This window comes from Octopus bimaculoides, chromosome 14 (assembly GCF_046866305.1).
Source record: "Octopus bimaculoides isolate indiv1 chromosome 14, ASM4686630v1, whole genome shotgun sequence".
Lineage (NCBI taxonomy): Eukaryota > Metazoa > Mollusca > Cephalopoda > Octopoda > Octopodidae > Octopus > Octopus bimaculoides.
The window spans coordinates 4439150-4463977 of record NC_142941.1 but is presented as its reverse complement, the minus strand read 5'-3'; the positions used below and the strand labels follow the sequence as shown (position 1 = coordinate 4463977).

Sequence of the window (24828 nt, the reverse complement as noted above, 5' to 3'; positions counted from 1 at the left end):
CGACTAATTGTTGATGTGTTGTGTGTGAAGTAATATAATTAAACGGCTCATATTTCTAATTAAATTGTCCTTCTTAGAAACATAGAATTATTGAAGAGAGTGTGAGCAATTCATTGATAATAAGTGAATAATCGTGACATATTGGTTCTTTAATTGTTAGCAAGTGTTTAGAAGTGTTTGTCTCCCTCAGTTACCAATTTAAAAGGAGAAATGGCCAGCATAAACAATATGTCTTGTGTGATAGTCTTAATAGTTTTATCAAATTTGTAGCATAATTGAATGCGTCGTGCTCAAAATTAAATTGTCTTTCTTAGAAAGAGAGCCATTTAAGATGGTGAGAACAATATATTGATAATGATAATTGGAGAAATGTAACATGATAGTTCTATAGAACTGCTATGGAGGGCTCAGAGACAGCCACATAGAATACGTGTGTGTGTGTGTATGCGTTTCTCTGTGTGTGTGTGTGTTATTTTGTCAAAAATTGTGATGACTCAAATTAGAATTGTGGAATCACTGCAATAAAATGATATTGCTGAAATAAAGCTGTGCCAGCCATGGCCTTCACCACATCATAGGTAAAATACAAGATAGACAAAGCCAACAGTTAACCATTCTCTGCCTTAGCTGAAAAGTACAGGAAGTTTTTTTTGCTAGAAAACAGCTGATTGGCGAGCTCGTGTTGCAACTTGATATGCCTTATATAGAGAGAACTAACTAGATAAGGAGATACATTGGCTCCTTACTTTTGTATCATTGTGGTGGACCATTGTATGCGCCTTGCACTGGAGAAACACCAGGACTCTGGCTTTACTGTAGCGCTGGCTCAGGGCAGGAGGGACAAGGCTAAAAAGATATCAGATGCTGAATTTGCTGAAGACATAGTTCTCACCAACATAACCAACACATAAAAAAAAAACCCTACAAGGTGAGAAGAAAGACGATCATCATCATCATCATCATTGTCGTCGTTTACCATCCACTTTCCATGCTAGCATGGGTTGGACGATTTGACTGAGGACTAGCAAGCCAGAAGGCTGCACCAGGCTCCAATCTGATCTTTCAATGTTTCTACAGCTGGATGCCCTTCCTAATGCCAACCACTCCGCGAGTGTAGTCGGTGCTTTTACATGCCCCCGGCATAAGGGCCAGTCAGGTGGTACTGGCAACGACTATGCTCAAAAGGTATTTTTATGTGCTACCTGCACAAGGGCCAGTCTGACGGTACTGGCAATGGCCATGCTCAAAATGGTGTTTTTTATGTACAATACTTAACACTATTAATTACAGCTTAAACATGGAATTAGGCATTTGCAAGTGTTGAAGAATTCCCACAGACTTCTAAAGCTGTCAGGACAGAGGAACTCCCAGAACTTTTCGACTTCATTATCTCGTATTTTTATCATTTTGATAATGCAACTGTTTATTTTTGGAATGACGTTGTAGGATTGATGGGCGAGGTTGGATCTGGCCAATTTGGACATAAAATATGTAGAATATTTTGGCCAGAAATGACCAGTTTAAATTCTGAAGGGTTAATGTGGATGTACAGTTTATAAAGGGTGTTACTGATGTAAGATCTTTCAGATTTATTACAAATCCATTTGGTACACTACATAAGCCTGTTGTTGAATCAGTTGGCTAACATACATATATATATATATATATAGAGAGAGAGAGAGAGAATGTTACCATTAGTTCCATGTCAATATTGCCACTAAGCAATATTGGCATTTCTTCAAACCCGGCCAAAGAAGTGGCCATTTGAGAGTGGCCGTTGCCAGTACTGCCTGACTGGCCCTCGTGCTGGTGGCACGTAAAAGCACCCACTGCACGGCCAGATCAGATTGGAGCCTGGTGCAGCCATCTGGCTCACTAGTCCCCAGTCAAACCGTCCAACCCATGCCAGCATGGAAAGCAGACGTTAAACGATGATGATGATACATATACATATATATATATATATATATATATACACACATTATATATATACATATTTCATATATATATATATATATATATATATATATATATATATATATATTTCATATATATATATATATATATGTACATATATGCACACAAACACACGCAAGGTGTACAAGTGATGTGCTTATATTTTCCTGTTTAGTGTTAACGGTTGTCTGGAACAGTACTTAAAATTCGATAAGATTTAACTCGAGTGAAACAGTGACCTGTAGAAACAGAATTCAAACTAAGTCTGCTGTAAAGAGAAATCAGAGGGAGAAAAAAAAAACCATGCAAGACAAACGGTGTTCGTAATAAAAGTCCTTTCATTGAAAAAACACTCCATATGAAATACGTACTACCTCCGTCTGTTCTAATTAGTAGTTCCGATTGATATAAAATATGATATTGTTTTATTTGATAATATGCATTTTCATGAAGGAAAATATGTAAATATAGTTGGTATATGTAAGATATGAGGTATGGAATATTTAATCCGGCTGTCTGTCTGTGTGTCGTATTTCTAACGTTTTTTCTTTATTGTTATTATCTCCCCCTTTGTTTACTTCGATGGTTGTGTAAAAAAACTCTAGCTTCTTCTCTCCCGGTCACATTGTCTGCCTAAATCGGACCCCTATCTGCCGAATATGTGTGCCATTTCATTGATTGACCAATGCCGAAATGTCCAGTGGCGTTACTTGCCAACTGACGCCTGCCGTAGCTGAGATATTCGGACAGATTGGACGAAGGTTCAATCGATGTTGTTCTCGGCTGAGGTGAGTTTTGTGTTCTTAAAGCAATTCTAAAGTCGGTGATCACATTACGTATCGCCACTTCTTTTATTTAATTCTCTACATATCAACTTCCCTTTCAAATATATCCAGTAAGACTTCCTCTTTACACATATAACCTAACACATACACAACACTTGCAGATATATATATATATATATATATATAAAGAGAGAGACACATATATAGGCCAAATGTAATAAAGATAGTGATCAGGTTTCGCTTCTTGCCCTAGAAATATCGACCAGACAAGCCGCTCTTTTCTCACTTCTCCCCACTCCTCCATTTTACAACTTCATTCGTCTGTGAACTCCAGACAATATTTTTCCTAAAATCATTCACAAACCACGTTTCCTTTTTTTCCCCACCACCAACATCTTTCCTCTTAGGTACTCACTCCCTATTAAGTGATTATATATATGTATTTATATGTTATATGTATGTTTCTATGTACCAATATAACCTTATAGTATATAGTTTTTCAGAGTTTACATGTCATGAAAGAAATATAAATATTCAGGCCAGAATAAGTTTTCAGTGGTTATTTTTAATACGTTGGCTCCGCTATTAATAAAACTTGTCCAACTACAATTACACCTATAAATACGTACAGACACACATACATACATATATTGTAAAGTATGAATGTATTGTATCGTTGTGTGCCGTGGCTAATCCAATAATTTAAATATTGACTACTTCATGTACGGATATCGATTTTGACGAAGGCTTTTCCTTAGTTCAAAAATAGTTTGATATTTATTTCCCTCTCTTTTTTTTTTCTTTTTGTCTATTTTGTGTCGTGTAATCGAGGCGGTACATTCCCCACAATCACATTAGTCCTTGATCCACAAATACACTACTAGGACATCGATGTTAATTAGTGAAGTTTTGTGTGGATAATTTTCAGTTTCTCAACAAATTTTTCAAATCAACTCAAGACGACGCGAATATTTATTCAACGATCAATTACGGTGTATATCTGTACCTGAACATATATACTTAAATATATGTATACAACAATCACCATCATCATAGTTTTAACGTCCGCTTTTCCATGCCTGCATGGACCAGGCGAAGTTTATTCAGGTTAAGATTCTATAAGCGGGTGCACTTTCTGTCGCCGACCCTCACCTGTTTTCGAAACAAGGTAATAGTTCTCCATGGCTATACATGTTCTCGCAGAATATTTGAATATGTATAGCTATAGATGTATGTCTGTATTTTTAAAAATTCTTTTGTTTCAGTCAAGTCATTTGACTACTGCCATACTGGAGCACCGCCTTTGGTCGAACAAATCGAGGACTTATTCTTTGTAAGCCTAGTACTTACTCTATCGGTCTCTTTTGCCGAACCGCTAAGTTACGGGGACATAAACACACCGACATCGGTTGTCAAGCGATGGTGGGGGAACAAAATATATATATATATATATATACACGACGGGCTTCTTTCAGTTTCTCTCTACCAAAGCTACTCAAGGCTTTGGTCAGCTCGAGACTATAGTAGGAGACACTTGCCCAAGGTGCCACGCAGTGGGACTGATCATGGAATTATGTGGTTGGGAAGCAAGCTTCTTACCACACAGCCACGCCTACGCCTATGTATATATATATATATATATATATATATATATATATATATATATATATATATATATATATATATATAGGTACTACTAAAGCAGCACGGTCCCGAGCGCGCGGTCGCGCTAGCTAGTCGTGAGTGGTTGATCCTAGCCCTGACCCTGTCCCTAACCCTAACCCTAACCCTATCCCTAACCGGTGTGTGCAAATGAATACGTGTTTAGGGTTGGGGTTGGGATCGACCACTCACAACTGGCTGGCGTGGACGCGCGACTGCGCGTTCGGGACCGTGCTGCTTTAGTAGTACCATATATATATATATATATATATATATATATATATATATATTTCCTTCTTTTTTCCATGTTCTCCTCTCTATCCTTTCTATCAAAGAGCACAGGCTCAAAATGTCGAAGACTTTTCCATTCTTCTTGAGTGTCAAACTAACACACCTGCTTGTAGTTCCCTCACCTGTCTTTGTCTTTTGTTTTCTGTACATTTTAACTATATATTTATAGTTGACAACCAATTTTGGTGTGTTTATGTCCCCATAATGTAGCAGTTCAGCAAAAGAGACTGATGGAATAAGTACCAGGCTTACAAAAAGAATAGATCCTGAGGTCAATTTCTTCAACTGAAAAACCCTATAAGGTGGTGCTCCAGCATGACCACAGTCACATTACTGAAATGAATAAATGTATAAAATATATTTCCAGTATGGCTGCAGTGAAATGATTGAAACAAGTAAAAGAACCGTCCAACCCACGCCAGCATGGAAAACGGACGTTAAACGATGATGATGATGATATACTTATATAAAATAAAGTGAGAGACTCATCAGATTAAAGTAAATTTGTTTTTATTACAACTGAACATAAAAACAAATATTAACATATCTGTCTGTCTGTTATGATCGAGAAGGTGAATCACAATGACCTTTCTGTGTGCCCAGTTTGTGGCAGACGATGCCTTTCTTTTGCTGGGCTCAAATCTAATTTGTGAACCCATGGAAAACGAACCTCTACCAACTATTCTATATGTCTGTGCACACCTTTGAATGCAATGTATGCCAGAAGGTTTGCAAATCTAACGGAGGCCTCAAAAGACATTTTAAGATCCACAAAGATCAGAACTTATCTGCAACTCATGGTGGTCCAAATCAGATATGCAATCTATGTGGGTATCCTTTCAAAACATTGTCTGGTTTAAAAAACCACATCAGATGCCATGATGGTTCTAAGGTGTGGGTACAGGAGATGGTCAGACTCTGTATAAGGAGTAGACCAAACGGGGTCGATGCCAGTACCCCCTGACTGGCCCCTGTGCTGGTGGCACGTAAAAAGCACTATCCGAATGTGATTGATGCCAGTACCCCCTGACTGGCCCCTGTGCCAGTGGAACATAAATAGCACCCACTACACTCTCGGACTGGTTGGCATTAGGAAGTGCATCCAGCTGTAGAAACATTGCTGGATCAGATTGGAGCCTGTTGCAGCCTCCTGGCTTGCCAGCCCTCAGTCAAACTGTCCAACCCATGCCAGCATGGAAAGCGGACATTAAACAATGATGATCATGATGATGATGCTAACTTAGGCTTAGTCCACCTCACCTTGTGTTTTAAGGTCTGTTGTTGGTAAAGGAAAAAGATACAACAAAAATGAAAGTGCATACACAATACAAATGCGGAGACCTTTGGCGATTTGGTTGTTATTTTTACCAGATTAATAACCATGTAGAAGGCCTCTCCACCATTGCCACTCCTCTCTCTCTGTCCAGTGGTTCAACAGTATTTATTTGTGTGAGAGTGGTCAGTTTGGTGATCAACAAACTTCTCTAGACTGTCACTTCATAAGAAGGCGGTAGTGGTAGTGGTGGTGGTAATTAATGTGTCACTCAGTGCACCTCTCTATCAGTCCTTTCTCTCTCGCTCTCTTTCCACTGTTTAGTAACTGATTCACCTCCCCCCCCCCCACACCGTGTCATTAATAGTCACTGAAGTTTTATAACCCGAGGTCAGTCCTATGACAGGCAGGTAGTTGTTGTTGTATAGCTCAATCTTTTATGAATTTGTTTTGCTAGATTCCCGATGTGTAACAGATCTTCTTACATTTGGCGATGGTCAACAATACCTGGGGCAATCCTGATCCACAAAGTCATTTGCTGTGTGTGTGTGTGTGTGTTACCTGGTGTCACCTAATCGTTCAATATGCTAGAAATAGCAGCCAAACTCTCTCTCCCATCAAACCCTGCTATTATTCAGGTGCAGTGTACACAGGCCAACATTATCCAGCATTGTTGTTGTTGTCATTGTTGTTTAACCCCAGGCCAACCTTGATCCAGCTACCCTTTGTCGTGAAGATGGATTGGTCAAACAGTTGGGAGATCCACAGATTTGCCGCTACTGCTATTGTTGTTTAACCCAAGGTCGAACCTAAACCAGCTGACCTGTCGTCAAAGACGTTCCAACCATGATCAGCCCTGTTTCTTTCAGGCATAACATATCTAGGATTACATTGTCTGTTATGTCATTTTTTCACATGCAGAGTATGATTGAACGAAGATCTAACAGGTATTTCTAGCAAAATCGTGTGACCTTGTACATGTTCCCTTGTTAACCGACATTTTATAATAGCTGTTATTGCTGCTGCTGCTACTGCTGCTGTTGAGGCTCAAGCCAACCTTAACTGAACATACCTGTAATCAAACATATTGAAAAATATTTTGGTCAGTTTTTTGGTATTGTTTGTTTTTTGTCTGTATAATTTCTGAGGCAATTTTGCTCGTCTCCCTGTCTTTTCTGGATGGGACGTCCAGCTGGCTGGACGTCATTTCTCTCACCTCCCAATATCTTTTTTTCTCTTCTACTTATTCTGTATCCTTTCAAAATCTCTCCCAGCCGTTACCCATTACAATTCATCTTCGTCTAACAGCCCTAAACATCTGTCTTCATCGATCGTTTCTGTACGTCCACTCTGTTGCTGTTTGTTCGTTCGAAGCCCTAACTCTCCACAAATTTTATAGTTTTAAAATTTCTGGATGCTGCTGTCTTCTGAAGTTTTCCTGTCTTGTCGTTAAAAGCACAAAACAGGTAGTAATAAATAGTTGCCAACTGAGGAGGAGTTAGAGTTCTTTTGGTTTTTTTGTCATGTACTTGTCTCTCGTTGCGTGTTTACGTATTTTTCATTCCTTGATGTTCTGTACTTAATATGTATTTTTTTCATTTTTATTTTATATATATAATACACTCTTGGAGTGGTTGGTGTTAGGAAGGGCATCCAGCTGTAGAAACTGTGTCAGATCAGATTGAAGCCTGGTGCAGCCATCTGGCTCACCAGTCCTCAGTCAAACCATCCAACACATGCCAGCATGGAGAGCAGATGTTAAATGATGATGATGATGACGATGATGTGTTTGTTAACCACATTAAAAAAAAAATTATTTTGATTTTACAAATATCTTTTCTTCTATTTCAGATTGAAAACAGCTAAACTTATATCTAAACTTCACCGAGCTCCATCACAACCAAACAGATTTTTGTATTTGCATATACACCCTGCATAGACTCTTTGGATTAAGGTGTTTATATATATATATATATATATATATATATATATATATATATACACACATATACATCCTGCATTTTACCCTTTGAGAGAAAAGGAGTTTTTGGGGTTTTTTTCCCCTCAGGATTTTTCTGTTTGGAAAGCCTCCTTACAGATTAGTTGAGACCCCTCAGGAAGAGAACTGTGAAACTACACCTGCTACCTGACACATACATCTTTATACATACATACATATTGATTTATAGGACATATTGTGTTGTGTGTCTATATATATAGACAATTATAGATGTTATATGCAGGCATACATATACACATCTATACATACAGATTTTTACATGGAAGACAGTCTCACTCTGTGATCCCAAGAATTCTCACATAGTGCCATCAGATACAGGTTTGTCCAACTCACTTGATTATCATAAGTATTGCCCTTCAATCTACACACACACACAAATACACGTGTATTGACGCTCAACAGCTTCGCATAAAAACACATTTACACACACATGTATATATAGTGAATGGTGATACTGTACTGGCTGATTTTTTTTCAATACTTGAAGAATTCAGAATTGTCTGAAGTGGTTCAACTTTTATTCCACAAGTGTTCTGGTGTCGTTGAGGCACGTGACAATTTATAGATGCTCCATAGTGATTAAGAAACCCAGTTCTTCAATCATTAATCACAGATCACTAAATTATCAGATTATCATTAACATCATCATCATTATTGATACTGATAATCAACAACAGTAATTAAAAGCAAATAACTTTCCAAGAATTTAATCCTACATTGAACTGCCATTTCCTAAGATAATCCATGAATATCTTGGTTCAGTGAAGATTCTTGAGTTGGATTTTGGATGTTAATATCCAAACAACAAAGGAAGAGGAATTAGAAATTGTCTTATTATTGTCTACCATTTTCTTGTTCTTTGTTGTTTAACAACAAAACTAAAGTAAAAAAAGACATCATCCATGTTCTACAAGATGTCGTTTTCTTCCAAGAATCGTTAACTAAATACAACTGAGTCTTTTCTTGAATTACATCCTGACATGGCTGTGTGCAGCCATTAGACTGAACTACGTCTGTTATCTTTCCTGTATGTGTTAGATAGGGAGTTGCGATGGAGGGAAATAGTTGCAATCATATTGGCCATCATCATCACAATCACCATCACCATAACCATCACCATGGACACACTCTTCACAACAGCAGCAGCGGTAATCAACAAGCTGTCGTGCTGGCTGCTGCTAATATTGCAGGGGACAGTGGCATGGCTCTGTCGGTGGCACCGGGGGCAACATCCGACAAGCAGTACAAGTGTGACATCTGTGGCAAGTGCCTGTCGCGAAGAGACCACTTGAAGCTCCACAAGAGGATTCACACCGGTGAGCGCCCTTTCAAGTGTCAGATCTGCGGCTGCGCGTTCTACCGCAGCGACCACCTGGCACGGCACCGAGGCACGCATCAGCTGGAGAAGCGATTCAGCTGCGAGATCTGTCGCAAAACGTTTGTGCACCGGTCGTACCTGAAGGTGCACCAGAGGATCCACACGGGCGAGCGGCCGTTCAGGTGTCAGATCTGTGGGTTCGCCTTCTCCCGCAAAGACCACCTCGTCAAACACAATCGGCCAAACAAGAACGGCATCAAAATAAGCTGCGTGCCGCTACGCAACAACAGCAACAACAACAACAACAACGTTACACTGGCAACAACAACAGCAATCACAACAGAAGCCTCCCCAACACCAATCAGCAGCAGTAACAACAACAACAGCAGTACTGGTGGTGGTGGTGGTGGTAGTAGTAGTAATAGTAACAGTAGTAGTAGTAGTAGTAGTAGTTCTTCAAATACCAATAATAAACCTAACAAAGACAAACAGACTAGCAGCACTACAGTTGCCGCTAACAGTAACTCCGGAGTGAATACCAGTTGTGCTGTCAGTGTGAATACATCACAACACGCAGTGGTTGCTAGCCAACAAGCAAGTGCCTCGGTTGTCGACATCTCCAGCCAACCACAGCACTCGGGAGTGAATGTTAGCCACCACCTCAACTCGAACGTGGTGGCGAGCAGCACTCAAGCCACCTACCCGGCCGGCACTCAAGTCTATCCGCTCTACACCCAGATGAATCCTGTCACACATATCTTTCCGAGCACAATACAGATATCTCCGGCGACCACACAGATCTTCCCTACCATTCAAATGTACCAAGGAGCCGTCACCGTCTCTGCCCCAGCGGCAGCACAGCTTTATCAGACGAAATAAAAATAAAAAACAAAAACAAAAACAGACAGAAAACAAATGAAATTTTAAACCCCCGAGGAAGTTTTCAAAAAAAAGAAACGAAAAAATGTAAAAACTGAAATATAAAACAACAAACTTGGAAATGAAATTTGGAAAACAAAAAAAACAAATTGAATAAAAATTTTCCAATTTTAAACGGAAAATGAAGAAATTAAATATGGTTCGTTGTGTTGAATTGAAAAGAGAATTGATTATTGAAATGTGACAGGGTTTTGTCACAAACCCCTTAAGTAAACAGCCCTCTACACACACACTCACACCCCTACTCGGCACGCACACACTCTGAACTTGTGGTTTCCCATTGTCTGCAAACTGTAGATATTTAATCATCAGTTAATCCAAGTGGATTACCACCATTTCAATAGGTTATGAATTTACAACCTCAACAAACTAGACTTTCATATTCCTTTCTGACAATGTGACTCTTAACCTTCACCCTGCTAAGACGACTCTCATACTCCAGTCTGACAGTGTGACTCTCATACTCCAGTCCGACAGTGTGACTCGCACTCCACTCCAACAGTGTGACTCTGATAGCATGACTCTCATACTCCACTCCACTAGTGTGACTCTCATACTCCACTCCAACAGTGTGACTCTGATATTCCACTCCAACAGTGTGACTCATACTCAAGTCCGACAGTGATTCTCATGTCACTCCAGCAGCATAACTCTCATACTCCACTCCAACAGTGTGACTCTCATACTCCACTCCAACAGTGTGACTCATACTCCACTTGAACAGTGTGGCTCAGTGTGACTTATACTCAAGTCCGACAGAGTGATTCTCATATGTCATTCCAGCAGCATAACTCTCATACTCCACTCCAACAGTGTGACTCTCATATTCAACTCCAACAATTTGATTCTCATACTTGATTCTGACAGGCGTCTGCTTCCAAAACATTGTTACATCAGTCAATTCTGTTGATGTTGGTTTGGTATCAGATGTTGGTGGAGGAGAGATGGAAGAGAGAGAGAGGGACAGAGAGAGAGAAAGAGGGGGTAATGGTAGTTCCATGGTTCACAAAACTTTGCTAATTTTCTCAATATGTTTTTTGTGAGAAAACAAAAGTTCCATTCTACAATTCACCACTTCTGCTAAACATGCAGAGACAGATATGCTTTAAGGTGGTGCCCCTGCATGGCCACAGTCACTGTATGTGTGTGCATGTTTGTATAAGCTAATAATGTATGCATGTATGTATATATGTGTACATATATATATAAATGAAATATATAATACACTTAAAGTATTATACATATAATGTGTATCATGGTAAAATGAACATTTTATACATGTATATATATGCCATGTAAAAAGCACTGGTGCTGGTACCACATGAAATACTCTGGCGATGGTGCCATGTAAAAAACACAGGCAGTGATGCCACATAAAAAGCACCCAGTACACTCTGTAGAGTGGTTGGCGTCAGGAAGGACATCCAGCCATAGAAGCCATGTAAAAATGAACTTTGGGACCTGGTGCAGCTCTTTGGCTTTCCAGCTCTTGTTAAACCATCCAAGTCATGTCAGCATGGAAAACAGATGTTAAATGATGACAACGATATGTGTGTGTGTGTGTGAATATATATATGTATATATATGCAGTGTATGAGGATAAAAAAGCCAGGGTGTTGATCCGCTAAAAACTGATTAACATATTGCAAACAGTCTTCTCATTCCCCACCCCCCTGCTAAATGCTATCTCCCTCCCTCCCTCCTTCCACCTCTCTCTGTCTCTCTTTCGTGGATGTAACTCAACTCTTCTGGGGTCAGTTCTTGCACACTCTTAAAACCTGCTCTAGCCTGGTCACAGATGGGCTGTGAATGACAAGATTGGATTTTGTTATTTTTGGGTTTTTTTTAATCAACCAGGCTTTGTTTCTCTAGTTTTATATTATTATTATTATGTATACATATGGGGTGGGTTTTTTTCCTTCTCTTTCTCGCCATTATTTTGGGTGAGGGGGCAGTCAATGGATAACGTGAGGGTGTGTGGAGCCAATGGACAAGAGTCGGTGTCAGATACTGGACAATATAAATGACTGCTAGGTTTTATTTTATTTTATTTTTTAATGGCAAAAATAAATAATTTGAAAAAGAGAAAAAAAATAACCATTTGCTGTTTGTACATGAATTTCCTGTTGTATATATTTATATGTCTCCTCTTCTTCCTTTTGCATATTTTTCTATGCTTGCATGTATTAGAGAAGCCATCTCGACCATATTATAGTCCTTCATCAGCTTCTTAATGATGTCCGACCTCCTCCACTTCTTCACTCGACTATCATCCTTCATATTCATCTTATAATCCTGTTCAGATGTCTTGTCTTGCAAGGTACTTGACCTTGTTGGTACCACATAAAAATCATTGGTGATGGTACCACATAGAAACCACTGGTGATGGTACCACCTAAAAAGCACTAGCAATGGTACCACATAAGAAGCACTAGTGATGGTACCACATAAAAACCACTGGCGATGGTACCACATAAAAAGTGCTGGTGCTGGGGCCACATAGAAAGCACCCAATACACTCTAAAGTGGTTGACATTAGAAAGAGCATCCAGCTGTAGGAACCTTGCCAAAACAATAGACCCTAGAGTGGCTGTCATCCTTACCAGCTCCTGTCCAAACCATGCCAGCATGGGGAATGGACATTGCAAAAAAAAAAAAAAAAACTTGAATCATACCAACACAATCTTCTCTCATGTTTGGTATTTGATTTCTTTCATACCAAGCTTATTTTTCTTATTCATCTTCCCATCATTCCTCCACCAGAGCACCCATCCCCTTTACACCCCTTCCTCATCTTCTGTATCTTAATGTCCAAAGTTTGTTGTAATGCAGCAACATCACACATCATACAATCTGTTCTTCATTTTAAGAAAGGATTTCCCTCATTACCAGCAGAACTAATTAACTGCCTGAACTTTCTGAAACCCATCTTCTACTCTGCTTTTTGAGGTTACCAAGGTAACAGAAACTACAACGTTACGGTCTTCCACCATATGAAGTAATTTAAAACACGGCTGCCCCTACTGCCATCTACCCCTGTACATCTGCTGCATACAAAGTCCCGCTTCTCTATTAGATTTACTTGTGATTCCTATAGTTTCCATTAAATACTCGGGTATAAAAGTCCCACCAAAATTGTTTCTGTCGATTAAATATGACCGATTCCCAGAGAGCCCTAAAGTTTTTTATTGTTCTTGTTAAATCTTGTCTTTTCTTTTCTAGATTTACTGTTGGATTTTTATTGTAGACCCTGCTTCCATTTCTTAAAGGACTTAATCTCTAAATCTTTTGGCCAACTCAGCTATAACAACCAGGCGTTGATATATAAGAATTCTCAAAGACAGCCAGCCTTGAAGTTTTCTGTCAGGACTTAGAAGAACTACATCAAATAACAGGGGACTGAGAACTGAACTCCCTTCATAGACCTCATTTCTAGCTTCCTCTTTACTTTTAGCACCCCTGTACCTGCTTGATCAACTCTCAAAAACCATTCATATACACCAGTGGTTCTCAAACATTTTGGGGCCACCACCCACTTCATGGCCACATAATACCCTCAGTGCCCCTTATCAGCTGTCATATACTGGACGTGATGCTGGGCCAAAGAATGGGAAAAATCAGTTGAGAGGATGCCTATGTCTACTTGCAACAACATGAACACCTTAAACAGTTAATGAAAATATAAGAGGACGTGTAACCGGCCCACTTCTGAGTACCCCTCATTCATTGGACAATGAATTTTGCTTGTGAAGACCTATTGAGGCAAGTTTAAACAAACTAAAATCGCTGACGTGGTCAATGACAGTGGGCGAGTGGTTAAGAAGCTTGCTTTGTAAGAATATGGTCTCAGGTTCAGACCCACTGGAGCAACTTGGGCAAATGTCTTCTACAATAGCTCTGGGCTAACCAATGCCTTGTCAGTGAATTTGGTAGATGGAAACTATGCAGAAAACCATTGTATGTGTGTGTTTATGCCCTCCAGCTTTTGATAACTGGCACTGATTTGCCTAAATTCCTGTAACTGAGCAGTTCAGCAAAAGACCCCAATTGAATAAGTACCAGACTTTAAAAAATGAGGTCAATTTGTTTAAAAAAAAAAAAAATCCATCGAGATGTTGCTCCAGGTTGGCCACAGTCCAATGGCTTAAACATGTAAAATAAAAAGATAAAACAAAAAACAAAAAAAGAAACAAGATTTTTGATCAGTTATATTTTTATATATATTTTGTTACTGTAAGTTCCAGAAAATTCTCACAGACATTTTGACAATATCTACAATAATAAAATGTTTTTTAATCAGTTTTAAGATGTCACCCAGTCCGATCTAAAGTTCTTCATTATTTTGGATAAGTTTGGCCTTCACCAAACTCCTTTGACAATTTTTCATGTTGGATGGCAGCCCTCATCCTCACTTTATTTCACACTCTCTCTCTCTCTTTCACGATTTTGTTACCTGCTCTGGTCTATAACAAGGTGAATGTGACAGGGGAAGGGGTCGGGGCCAGTGCCTTGTCCAGGGGGAAATCAAAAGCAGCACTAAGGATGAGACATGAGAATCGGGACTCGTTAGCCAAAGTGGTGGTCATATCCATTCCACTACTTCAACTCCTTTATGATTGTATATATATATATATATGTGTGTGTGTCTGTATATATACATGTGTGTGTGTATATATATATATGCATATATATATATATATATATATATATATACACACACACACACACATGCATCTGTTAGGCTTATACACATGGGCGTTTTTATTTAACAGCCCTGCTTTTATTTAAAATTACACATTAGGGAAAAATGTAAAATTTGAGATGGACTTGAATGACTGAAAGCTCGAGAAGAAAAGATTGACATACACAAAGTCCTGAGTTAGAAATATGTGTTTTGGGTTGTCTCAGAAATGGTTTCCAGAGAGTTTTAGAAGGAAACCAGAAAATTTTCGGTTCGTTTTATATATGTGGGGGGATTTTCGTCCTTAGAAGGCCATTCAAGAAACAATATAATAACCACAAGGAGTGATTCAACTGAATGTTCAAGTTTTGTTTTAAAGGATGAATATTTGAAGCTGTTTCACTGGCCTCATCTGTGATATTATTATTGTTGTCTTAATTGATGGCCATGATGAACCAAGAAATATCAGACAAAAACTTTGTTAAACTTAAGTGAAATTTCAGTAATTCCCACTTCAATCTTCTGCAGGTTTCCAGCATGAGGTTATTACTGTTTTTTTTTTTCTTTTTCACTTCTCCCTTCTTTTGCAGTTCTACCAATAATGTACATAGCATTAATCTTAGACAGGTTTTGGTGTCAGACACCAAGTTTAGCCCTGTAGCATTCATGTTATTCTGTCACATGTGATGCTTATTTATTCACATTGTTCTGAATCAATGATGTATTATGTTGTTGCTTTGAGATTTTGATGCTGTAATTCCTTATTTATAGAATGACACTGTAGAATAGGTATGAGAGGTCAGACCTGGCCGTTTTCAACATAAATCACATAAGATATTTGGGCCAGGTATGGGTGGTTTAAACGCTGAAGGTTTAACCTTTTTGTTGCCAAATTTCTGTTGAAATACAGTTTGTGTCAATTAATTATGAAAATTACGAAGAATCTAGTAAAACGACTGTCATTATTCAGTTGGTGTTTGGAACAAATCAACATGGAATTTTGATGGAAGATTTAAATTTAGATCACAATAAGAAAGTTTGTATCATAGAACCAGGTCTGATCTCAGGCAGGTTGGTACCAAAAAAGGTGTCACAAAACTTTTTAACAACTTATCACCATCTTGGTTACATCCAATACTTCACATGTCGTATGAGCCATGCCTGGTAGAAAAACTTCTAAGTTGTACACTTTACACTTGCAACTTTTAAAATGTATGAAATTATTTCACTTTTGTTCTTCACATTTTCAAAATCCCTGTAGCAAGTCCTTGAACTTCCCAAAATTTCGTTTTAAGATTTTATTGATTGATAGATTTAATTATTTTCAATCATAGATAACTATGTCTGGTCTGTTGTCATTAATATCTCCACCAATGTTAATAAGACCATACAAAATCTTTGGCTGAAGGTGGTCTCTGCTGTCAGGATGTGGAAGTAACATTTACCATGAATTTCTCTTGAATGTTGTCCAATAAACATATTCGGTCGGCTCGAATACCACTCATGCCAAGACTGGACATTCAGCAATGATATTGTTAACTGTTTCACCATCAGAACACAGCCGGCACTTTGTGCTATTGGTGGTTTTAATTTAAAAAATTTTTTTTTAATTTTTTTTTATAATGAATCTTGTAGGTAAGGCCAGATCTCATGGCAATCATTTTTATTTGTAATGAATCTTCTAGGTAAAGCCTAGTCTTGTGCCATTGTTTGTGTTTTCTTCAATTATTGTTTAAAACATCCACATGAGAGTCACTCCGACGAGTAAGAAGCTAAAACTTTCTTCTCATGAAATATCCTCACAGATGTCTACAAAAGCCTTCACTTCTTCCTATTCACCTGGAGATACACAACTGCTCCACTCTTTGTTTCTGCATAATATATTCAAAGGTCAGTAAGCAGCTTACTTGTTTTAACAGTTCACCCCACCAAAAACGTTTATTATATAGATCAAGCTTCATTACGTCAACTCTAAAATAATCCGACACCTGAAACACTTTTGATTGTCATCATTTGATTCTGTTTTCTTTGACCATCTTTATTTTCAGCGTCACTGCCATCGACATACCATAGCAACTGTCTTCTGTTTCCTCTCATCCACCATTTATCATGGAAGTTTCTCTTCTGCTTCACTGATTTGTCATGTTAAAACTTTTCATCTTTCAGTGTTGAGCTCTTTGCATATTTGTTAAACACTTATTTCATATCAATGTCTCTTTCTGTCCAGCAGATATGATGTGGCTATTATTATTATTTCACTTAGCCCCAAATCAATTCTGAACCAGCAGACATATAATCAAAGGAGCTCCAGCTGGGACAACCCCATCCTTTTGTGTATTTAAGGATTACACTACCCATTGTGTCCTTTTTTTTTAAGTGTATGTCAGGGAATTTGGCTGTTATTTTAACAGGCTGATGAACTGCATAGATGTACCCCTATTGGATAGGCAGGGCAGATTCAGATTTGTCTCAACATTTTCAGAGCAAGTGATTAATTAAGCAGTTGGATCTCCCTTGTCAATTAATTAACGATGCACTTGCTCCACTGTAAATTTATAATCAATCTCTTGATTTATGTTGTGGATGTTTGACCATTATTTTTAGACATTTCACATGATTACATCCTCTTGATTATCCATACTAGCTAGCATGGGTTGGATAGTTCTGTAAATGCAGACATCTGCAAGTATTTTTTTTTTTTCAAGCATTCATTTTATAGCTGGATCCCAATTACTTTTTAGAATCATAGCCAATACATATTTTTTTCTTTTCTTTTTTCCATCAAACAGGCAAGTAGAACAATGCCAAGTGTTAAGGTGCTAAATTAATCTGTAACAAACCCAATGTATTATCAAAATTAGGGGTAGATAGATTGCCACAGCAATGTACTCATTGGGGTGTATTCCTTGATATTCTTACACGATGTGGGTTTCAGAAAATTATTTCTCACTGGTTTATGTGTCTTTTCATGATTTTGTAACTTCTCGACAGTTGCAAATTCCCGATTACAAACCTGGCAGCATAAATGTGAGGTGTCGTTATTGGTGAGGGGTGGTGGTGGTGGTGGTGGTGGCGGAGGTGGTGGTGGTGCATGATTTAATTGCTGGTGACTCATCAACATTTCTTTTGATTCACATTGCTTGTGGCATATGTCGCAGTTGAACGAAACTTTCTCAATCATGTGAGTTTTCCGATGAATCTGCAATTTGTCCTTTCTGGCAAACTGGCGCGAACAGATTTCGCAGTGGAAAGGCTTCTCGCCGGTATGTATCCTCCGGTGAATTTTCAAGTTGTCTCGCTGTGCAAACTGCTTCGGGCAAAGGTCGCAGTGGAAGGGCTTCTCACCAGTGTGCGTCTTCTTGTGGATTTGCAGCCTGTCTTTACGAGCAAACTTCTTTGAACAAATCTCACAGTGAAACGGCTTCTCGCCTGTGTGAGTTCGTTCATGGATCTGAAGTTTGTCCCTTTGAACAAACTGCTTTGAACAATACTTACAATGGAACAATTTCTCACCCGTGTGAGTCCTGCGATGCAACTGGAGCTTATCACTCCGAGAGAACTGCTTGGGACAGAATTCACAGGAGAAGGGCTTCTCTCCTGTATGGGTTCTTCTATGTATGACTAAATTATCTCTTTGAGCAAAAGTCTTCGGACAGTATTCACAATGGAACGGTTTCTCTCCCGTATGTGTTCTACGATGGATTTGCAACTTATCACCGCGAGCAAATCGCTTTGAACATACTTCACAAGAAAATGGTTTCTCCCCAGTATGGGTCCTTCTGTGTATAACCAAGTTATCACGCTGGACAAAGTTTTTCGGACAGTATTCACAGTGGAATGGTTTCTCTCCTGTGTGAGTTCTACGATGAATTTGAAGCTTATCACCGCGAGCAAATTGCTTGAAACAAATGTCACACGAATATGGACGTTCTCCCGTGTGGATCCTTGTGTGAATCTTAAGTTTTTCTCTTTGGACAAACCGTTTGTCGCAGTAGCTGCAGTGATAAGGTTTTAATCCCGTGTGAGAGCACTCGTGAATCTTTAATTTGTCCTTACGAGAAAACTGTTTCGTGCAGTAAGTGCAATGAAACGGTTTCTCTCCCGTATGAGTCCGCTCATGTATTTGAAGTTTATCTCGGTGCACGAATCGCTTGTCGCAGTAGCTGCAATGGAACAGCTTCTCACCTGTGTGAATGCGTTTGTGCATTTGTAACGTATTCCTACGTGCAAACTGTTTTGGACAAAGGTCACAGTGGAAGGGTTTCTCGATGGGTGGAGGGGGTTGCAGAAGGAGCATGTGATGGGGCTGCTGAAGTGGCACCTTTGTGTTTGGTGAAGAGGGTGGCTGTGTTTTCACAGCATGCTGTACCTGAGCTACTTGCTTTGGATAAACCGATGTGTTGCCGTTACTGCTGCTGGTGTTGTTGTTGTTGTTGTTGTTATTGTTGCTGTTAGTGTTGTTATTGTTGTTGTTGCTGCTGCTGGATACGCTATTGCGATGGTTGGTGTTGCCGCAGCTGCTGTTACTGGTCAGGTTAACACTACAGCTACTACTACCACCACCAACACCACCACAACTACCTCCACCACCACCACCACCACCGCCAATGCTACAGCTGCCACCACCCCCAACACTACAACTACTCCCACCACCACAACCACTACTCACTATGCTATTGTTGTTAGCAGCCTGGCAGTGTTTCGGCTGGTACGTGCCCCCATGCAAGTGTTTCATGTAGTCGTTAACATCCATTGCCTGTTTATCGAAGTTCTGCAGCCGTTCGTGCGTTTGCAGGAAACACCGCTGCGTGAACTGGTTCATGTAGCTGGCGGCGCAGTGGAAAGCCTTCTCGGAGCAACTGCCCGCAGCAGTAGTGCCAGCTGCTGGGAAAATACCATGAGACTGTAAGTAGCAACGCTGAGCAAACTGGTTGCTGTATATCTCACTGCACCACGACTTGTCGGGGACGTGAGGGAAGCGTTGAGCCTGCCATGGATAATGCTGCATGAACTGCTTTGAATGCATGTTGATGGCGGCAGTGACATGGCTCGGACTATTCGCACAGCTGGTACCATTGCTGCTGCTTGCTGAACAAATGCTATGAGGGTGGTTCCGATCGCTGGTGTTGGAGACCAGGTTTTTCCCCGATTTATCAGATGAAGTCTTCTCCATCCTTGTTTTCCAAACTTAAGGTGTTTTCCTTTCACCCAACCCCTAATATATATATATGTGTATATATATATATACGTGTCTCCTGATCCTTTTTTACCTCACGAACACAACAATAACACCAACATCAAGTATTTTGGTAAGAGAGAGAGAGGAAGGGAAAGAGAGAGTTATGTTTTGTTTGAGTTTTTTGAAAAAAAAAAAAAAAAGAAAAAAAAAAGGAATCAGTTTTCTTTCTCTTATGTAAACTCTGAAACGAACATATCTAAGTCAGTTTGGCCAAGGATTTTCCAGTTTTAGCGATCTCTACTGACCTCATGTCAACATATAACTAGAAATATCATTGTTAGTTAAGTAGCAGAAGCTAACATATTATTTAAATGTTCTGGGTCAGAAAAGTGATTTTTTTTTTCTCTTTTAATCAATTGAAACTACACCTGTGACGATAAGAAGAGTAATTAGCATTAGTGACAGTTCTTGTCATGACAGGCAAGGGAGAGAACTCTGCAATTTAAATTGATTAGAAATCAAATGGAGAGGCATGCAGTGTTATTTACAAGTACACGTCTTTGGGAGATATGGATCCATTATCAACATGTACATGAGATGAGTATGGATGAGAAATGAGTGGAGTATGAGTGAAGAGTTCCCTGTGTGAGTTTTGTCGAGTTTACTTGTTTATGTTATAAAGAAATGAAGAAGAGTCAATTAATTAGACAGCTGGGCAAACAGGTACACAAGCAGACTGCTGTACGCACACACACACACACATATATATATATATTTGTGTGTGTATGTGGAACTGGTCAAATGTCCAAAAGTTCAAGTCCAGTCTGCAGAACCTGTAATAAAAATAGAAAAAAAAAACATTATTAAATAAACTGAAAAATAAACTACATTACAAGGTTTATACAGGTTTATACACACATACACACACGTGCGCATACATAACATTTTCATCATTATTTGATGTCTGCTTTCCAATTTGAAGAGGTTGAAGACGTTTGGCAAGTCAAGTTCCAATGTCATTTTTGGCAGATTGTCTATGGTCGGATTCCCTTGCTTATTACCAATCACTTTACAGAGCATTGGGTGGGGGGTGGGGGCAGCACTGTGGATAATACCTTGCAACTTGTAAAACTAAAACAACCCCACCGCCGCCTGGCTTTACCCGAAAGGATGGAAAGTCATGTTGACTTCAGTGGTGTTTGAACTCAGAATGCGACAAGTAGAAGAAAAGAAGTCATTTGTCAGTTACCATAGTGACCCTGCCAGCTCTCTTCTACCCCTTAGCAACAATAATGATAATCCTTTCTACTGTAGGTACAAGGCCTGCAATTTGTGGGGAGGGGTATAGTTGATCACATCGAACCCCAGTACTTGACTGGTACTCAATTTATTGACCCCAAAAAAGATAAAAAGCAAAATCAACCTCAGCAGGATTTGAACTCAGAACGTAGTGGCAAGTGATATACTGCTAAACATTTCGCCCAGTGTGCTAACGATTCTGCCGCCTCACCGCCTTAACAACAACAACAACTATTTCAAAATTTGGTGCAAGGCCAGCAATTTCAAGGGACGCGGTAAAACGATTACATCGACCCCAGTACATAACCGGTACTTATTTTATCAATTCTGAAACGACCCTGGTGACATCTGAACTCTACAACAACAAGAATAATCCTTTCGGTTATAGGCACAGGGTCTGAAATTTTGGGGGATGGGGCCAGTCGATTACAGTGACCGTAGTACGCCTATTTCATCAATCCCGAAAGGATAAAAAGCAAAGTCCCATATTTTAGTCAGCCTATCATTTCTTCCAGGGTCAATAAAATGAAATACCAGTCATGTACTGGGGCCAATATAATCAACTGCACCTTCTCCTTAAATCTCTGATCTTGTTCCTATATATGAAATGAATTTAATTTAATATTACATCATCCTCCTCCTTTGATGTCCATTAAAGGATGATGATGATGACGACGACAATTTTAATTAGATGGAATAGGTTGGTTCTTTATAACGAGTAACTCAATTACAGATAGAGTTTCAGAAAGACACACCCACATGTCATTCTCAATTGACAGCCTTGCAGGAAATTTGTCTTAGGTTATAAAACATTACTGCAAACCTCTATTCACACCAAGAAACACAGACAGAAAGAACAAAAGTGTTGTCCAGACATTTTCCCGACAAAGAAGTCATCTTCAGTTGATTGTGTGTGATTACTTCAAAATTCCAGTGTTTTTTTTCTCTTTTTGCCACAGACTTTGAGTACCCCAAAATTTTCTCTTATATTCTTTTACTTGTTTCAGTCATTTGACTGCAGCCATGCTGGAGCACTGCCTGAAAGGTTTTTAGTCCAAAAAATCGACCCCAGGACTTGTTCTTTGTAAGCCTAGTACTTATTCTATTGGTCTGTTTTACCAAACTGCTAAGTTATAGGGACATAAACACACCCGCATTGGTTGTCAAGTGATGACGGGGTACAAACATAGACACACACATAAATATATACATAAATAGATATATGACAGGCTTCTTTCAGTTTCCGTCTACCAAATCCACTCACAAGACTTTGATTGGCCTGAGGCTAGAGAACTTTGTTGTTGAGGCAAGTGGAATATTTTGTGTCTGATGTTTTGACCTTTTTGTCAAAATATTTCTGTTGAAACACACTGAGTGTTGTTTAAATCAATTTCGAATATGATGAAGAATTTAGCAAAACCACTTTGTCCATCTTAAAAAAGCTGATGTTTTAAACATAAATTAAACATGCAATTGTGATGGAAGGTTTGTAATTTAGATCATTTTAACCCTTTTGTTACAATACCACTGTTGAAATAAACTAACTCTGATTCAATTAATTTTGAACTGTCTAGTAAATGATTAGCGCAAATTAAGGCTAGTGTTTGGAACATAAATTAATACAAAATCCTGATGGAAGAAGGTTAGTTAGATTACTTTAACCCTTTAGTTACCATATTTCTCTTGAAATACCACTGTCTCAGTTAATTTTGAAAATAATGAAGGTATTTTAAAAAAATACTTTTTGTCATCATTATTAATAGTATTTGGAACAAATTAATATGAAATTTTGATGGAAGTTTTTAATTTAGATCACTTTAACCTTGTTTCTGCTGAAATAAACTACTTTTGCTTTCAATTAATTTGGAGAATAATGAAGAATTTAGAAATATAATTTGCCAAAAATTCAGCTGTGTTTTGAACATAAATTAACATGAAATTTTCATGGAAGGTTTTTAATTTAGATCACTGTCACCCTCTTAACATATTTCTATTTAAATACAAGTCTTTGTTACAATAAATTTTGAAAATAATGAACAATTTAGTAGCATAACTTCATTTGGAACATAAATTAACACGAAAATTTTAATGGAAAGAAATTCGTAATAAAGAGGACAGAGGTAGCAGTTTCAAAGAGTTTTGTATCAAAAAGGTTTAAATTAAAACAGTAAATAATTTTACAGCTGGTGTTCACATGACCTTTGAGGGTCCTTATAAGATTTTGTCAGTTAAAATATTATTATTATTATTCTACAATACACAAAATGATATTTTAACATTTTTTAAATACAATTCCTGATAATATTCAATTACAAGAATTCTTTTAAACCTCAAATGGCCATGAAGGTCCACAAGAATAAAATAGGAATCAAAGGGGGGAAAAAACAATTGAGGGGCAATGATTTTGAATCAAGAAGTTTTTATCAAAGAGACAGGGGGCAGTCTCAGAGTTTTGTATTAAAAGCAATATTAAAACAGAAAATAAATAAGCTTGGAAGGGTTTTTTGAAGAGACCCTTGGACAATGTTCTCTTGATGTGTTTGAGCCCCTTGGTCAAGTGTAATTAATAGGGGTTTCTTTTTATTATATTGTTCCAAGATGGCTCTGTATTTTCTTCTGAATCTTGCAAGAATGTGATTTGGCTGCTATGTCTAGCAGAGGTTGTTGGGTGACAAACATAAAGAGATAGTTGTGTGGTGGTGGTGGTGGTCATTCTTGGGTCTCAAGACTAAGGAGCTATTGGCAGAATGTGTGGTAAATGGATGGTGGTGCCAGGGGTGGCTATTGTCAAGGTAAGAAGGGTGAAGACAATGGCAGTGGTGGGCGATGGGGTGGGGGGAATTGGTAGTTATTAGCAGCAGGGTATAAATTATTGGAAAGGATGAAGAGGAGGAAATTGGAGGTAGTGGCTATTGGCAAGGTATATTATGGTAGGAAGGATTGGTGATGACAACAATGGTAGTTAGTAGTGGCTACTGTGTGTGGTGGGGGTGATGATGGCTGTTGGCAAGGTATGTGGTTTGAATGGTAGTGGTAGTGGTGGTGCTGGTGTGGGAGGGGAGCTATTGGCAGGATGTAGAGTGGTGGTGGTGGTGATGGTGATGGTGGTAGAGGAGACTATTGGCATTGATGGAGGTGGTTGTTGGCAGAACGCTATATGATGGTGGCGGCGGCGGCGGCATTGGCAGTGGTGGTGGTAGTGGTGACTATTGGCAGGATGTGCCATAGTGATTGTGGTGTGGTGGTGGGAGTGGAAAAGGGGGGGGGGAAGAGGAGTTGTAGACGGTGAAGGTTGGCAACATAAAACAAGCAAACTGTATGATGATGGCGGCGGGGGTGGTGGTGATGGCGGTGTGGGTTGATGGTGTCCATGGCAACGTAGAGGTGGGGAGGGGAGGTTCGTGGGTGGGTGCTGGCAGCTTCAC

General features: G+C 39.0%; 2 protein-coding genes across 2 annotated transcripts in view; one reads left to right on the top strand and one right to left on the bottom strand.

Moving 5' to 3' along the window:
* Window positions 1-2509: 2509 nt before the first annotated feature.
* Window positions 2510-12357, top strand: LOC106870105 (uncharacterized). Its single transcript, XM_014916091.3, has 2 exons — window positions 2510-2744; window positions 7819-12357. The coding sequence occupies exon 2, from the start codon at window positions 9039-9041 to the stop codon at window positions 10182-10184; it is 1146 nt and encodes a 381-aa protein (XP_014771577.1). The 5' UTR covers window positions 2510-2744; window positions 7819-9038; the 3' UTR covers window positions 10185-12357.
* Window positions 12358-14439: 2082 nt separating this feature from the next.
* Window positions 14440-24828, bottom strand: part of LOC106870080 (uncharacterized) — a 37176-nt gene continuing 26787 nt past the window's right edge. Inside the window, exon 2 of the mRNA XM_014916056.3 lies at window positions 14440-20937. Coding sequence (XP_014771542.2) covers window positions 17783-20098 — 2316 coding nt within the window. The 5' untranslated portion in view covers window positions 20099-20937 and the 3' untranslated portion in view covers window positions 14440-17782. The remainder of the gene's footprint in view (window positions 20938-24828) is intronic.

What these genes read in the sequence shown, in the direction of transcription:
- LOC106870105 (XM_014916091.3), top strand. Translation starts at nt 9,039, where the DNA reads ATGGAGGGAAATAGTTGCAATCATATTGGCCATCATCATCACAATCAC.